The 2,168-nt window shown below is 43.6% G+C and overlaps 1 protein-coding gene across 3 annotated transcripts in view; it reads left to right on the top strand.

Annotated features, from left to right (window-relative positions):
- Fndc3b (fibronectin type III domain containing 3B) overlaps window positions 1-2,168 on the top strand; it is a 291,701-nt gene that overhangs the window by 68,900 nt on the left and 220,633 nt on the right. For all 3 annotated transcript variants that reach the window (XM_005343904.2, XM_026782781.1, XM_013347920.2), the window contains exon 2: window positions 1,807-1,945. In XM_005343904.2, the coding sequence (XP_005343961.1) occupies window positions 1,835-1,945 (111 nt within the window). In that variant the 5' untranslated portion in view covers window positions 1,807-1,834. The remainder of the gene's footprint in view (window positions 1-1,806; window positions 1,946-2,168) is intronic.

Below are 2,168 nucleotides of genomic sequence, written 5' to 3'. Positions count from 1 at the left end.
GAGCATTCTCTCAGCACCCTCCTGGTTAGGGAAGCATTCCCCCAGCACCCTCCTGGTTAGGGAAGCATTCCCCCAGCACCCTCCTGGTTAGGGGAACATTCTCCCAGCACCCTCCTGGTTAGGAGAACATTCCCCCAGCACCCTCCTGGTTAGGGGAGCATTCTCCCAGCACCCTTCTTCCTAGCCTCTGAAACATCTGTCTTTCTTTTCTATACTCTTACATATTGGTGGGAATTCCAGGACCTACCAGGTCCAGGTGGGGTGGGGAAGGACCTACCATTGGTTTACTCCTGCCTTTGGGTGACAACAGAGAGTTCAGGTTCCGTGTAGTCTAGAAGATGGTCCAGGGAATGTTGGGCCATCTCAGTGGGAGAGGAGGGAGAGGACCTAGTGCTCATTGCTGCAGAAAGTGAGAGAGAGAGAAGGCAGAGTCACCGTCACTTTCTCCAGCAACTGCCGGAAGCTCCTGGATGGGAAGAGTAGGGAAAAGAGCAGCAGAGACTACTCCTTACTGAACAGGAGCCCAGCTATACAGCACTGTAAGCCGGCCTGCAGTGTGTGTGCGTGTGCATGTGTGTGTGTATGTGAGCCTGCAGTGAGACACTAACAATAAATTATTCATTAGTCAAATAGCTTTGAATGTGTAATTTTGAGGGAGTTTTTATGAATGATAAAACTTTGGCCTTTAAATAAATAATTTTTTCTGAAGTTATTTAAAATTTGGTGTGTGTGATCTATATATATCACACACATGCAAATGCGTGCACATACACATGCACACAGATGTTTCCGTGTTCCTAGACTTTTCGTGCCACAGTGCATGAATACACATGTAGTTTTTATGGAACAGCTGTGATTCCCCAGGGATTTATTGTACTTTCTTCCTGGTGTGCTGTCACACCGACTACACGAGGAAGGTGCAATTATGGAAGAGAAAAAAAGCTCTTTTGAATTTATGATATTTTGAATATAGTGTGAATTTCATTTATTCTGTGTAAACAAGGGAATCAGCTTTGGGGCCCAGCTGGTTTGGGTATATCATAGATACAGGGGAGCCCAAAGAGTGTCTGAGAAAGAGAGATCCTGTGTGTCCGACTCAAAGAAATGATCAAGGAGAAATAATTAGAACATGGGTGATTATCAGATTACTTAGTCTTTTAACGTGATAATTGAGGCTGCAGTTTATGTATTAACCTCAGTTTGCTCGTGTTAAATGCTTCTAAATTATGTTGATCTCGATGGAAGAGAAAGTATAGTTCTTTGGGAATGTAACCTCTGTTTTGGTCATTACCTTATGATGACCACTGTAGTTTCTGGTTGTCATTTTTACTGTCTCCAAATGTGACCCCAAATTAAAGGCACTTGTTGCTCTGGCAGAGGACCTCAGTGCAGCTCTTAGCAGCCACATTGGGTGGCTCACGACTAGCCTGTAGCTCCAGCTTCACCGGACAGAACACTCTTCTGGCCTCTGCGGTGTCTGCACACATGTGGCATACACATAAATAATTACTTTAGAAAATGCAATCTCATTTTATCCTCAGATAAAATGGGGTGGGGTTGTTACCATTATTCGTGTTTTAAAGTTTTGAACTAAATTCTGGGAGCCTGATTTTGGTCTTCGAATTCTGCTTATTTCCTTGTCCTTTCCTGCTTCACTGTGGGGATGGACATAAAACTTAGCAGCAGTGCTCTGTGGCGAGGGTGCATGGACTCCTACAGAGAACACTTGATTTGCTCATAACTGTAGTCATGGGCCTTTTATTTTTTATTTTTTGTAAGCATGGGTGTTTCTCTTTTCTCTTGCAGATAGCAAGTTGAGGGCAATTCTCCATGAATGTACGTCACCATGATGATGACCGACCAGATCCCCCTGGAACTGCCACCCCTGCTCAACGGGGAGGTGGCCATGATGCCCCACTTGGTGAATGGAGAAGCAGCCCAGCAGGTTGGTGACCTTGTTTGACAGGGAGACCTTACCTGGTATTTGATTGATTTGGGGATTCAGAAGTCTTCGCCTTCTGAATTTTCATGGTTCTAGAGATGTTTTTGTTTTCATATAAGTATTGTATGATTTTTAAAATACTTGAAAAAAATTGAGATCAGAAACTCGGCTAATATTCTTTATTTTTAATTTATTTATTTATTAAGGATTTTTGCCTCCTCCCCGC

The sequence above is a fragment of the Microtus ochrogaster genome, chromosome 1 (assembly GCF_000317375.1).
Source record: "Microtus ochrogaster isolate Prairie Vole_2 chromosome 1, MicOch1.0, whole genome shotgun sequence".
Taxonomy (NCBI): Eukaryota; Metazoa; Chordata; class Mammalia; order Rodentia; family Cricetidae; genus Microtus; species Microtus ochrogaster.
Note: the sequence above shows the minus strand (reverse complement) of the source record. Positions and strands in the feature narration are given on the sequence as shown.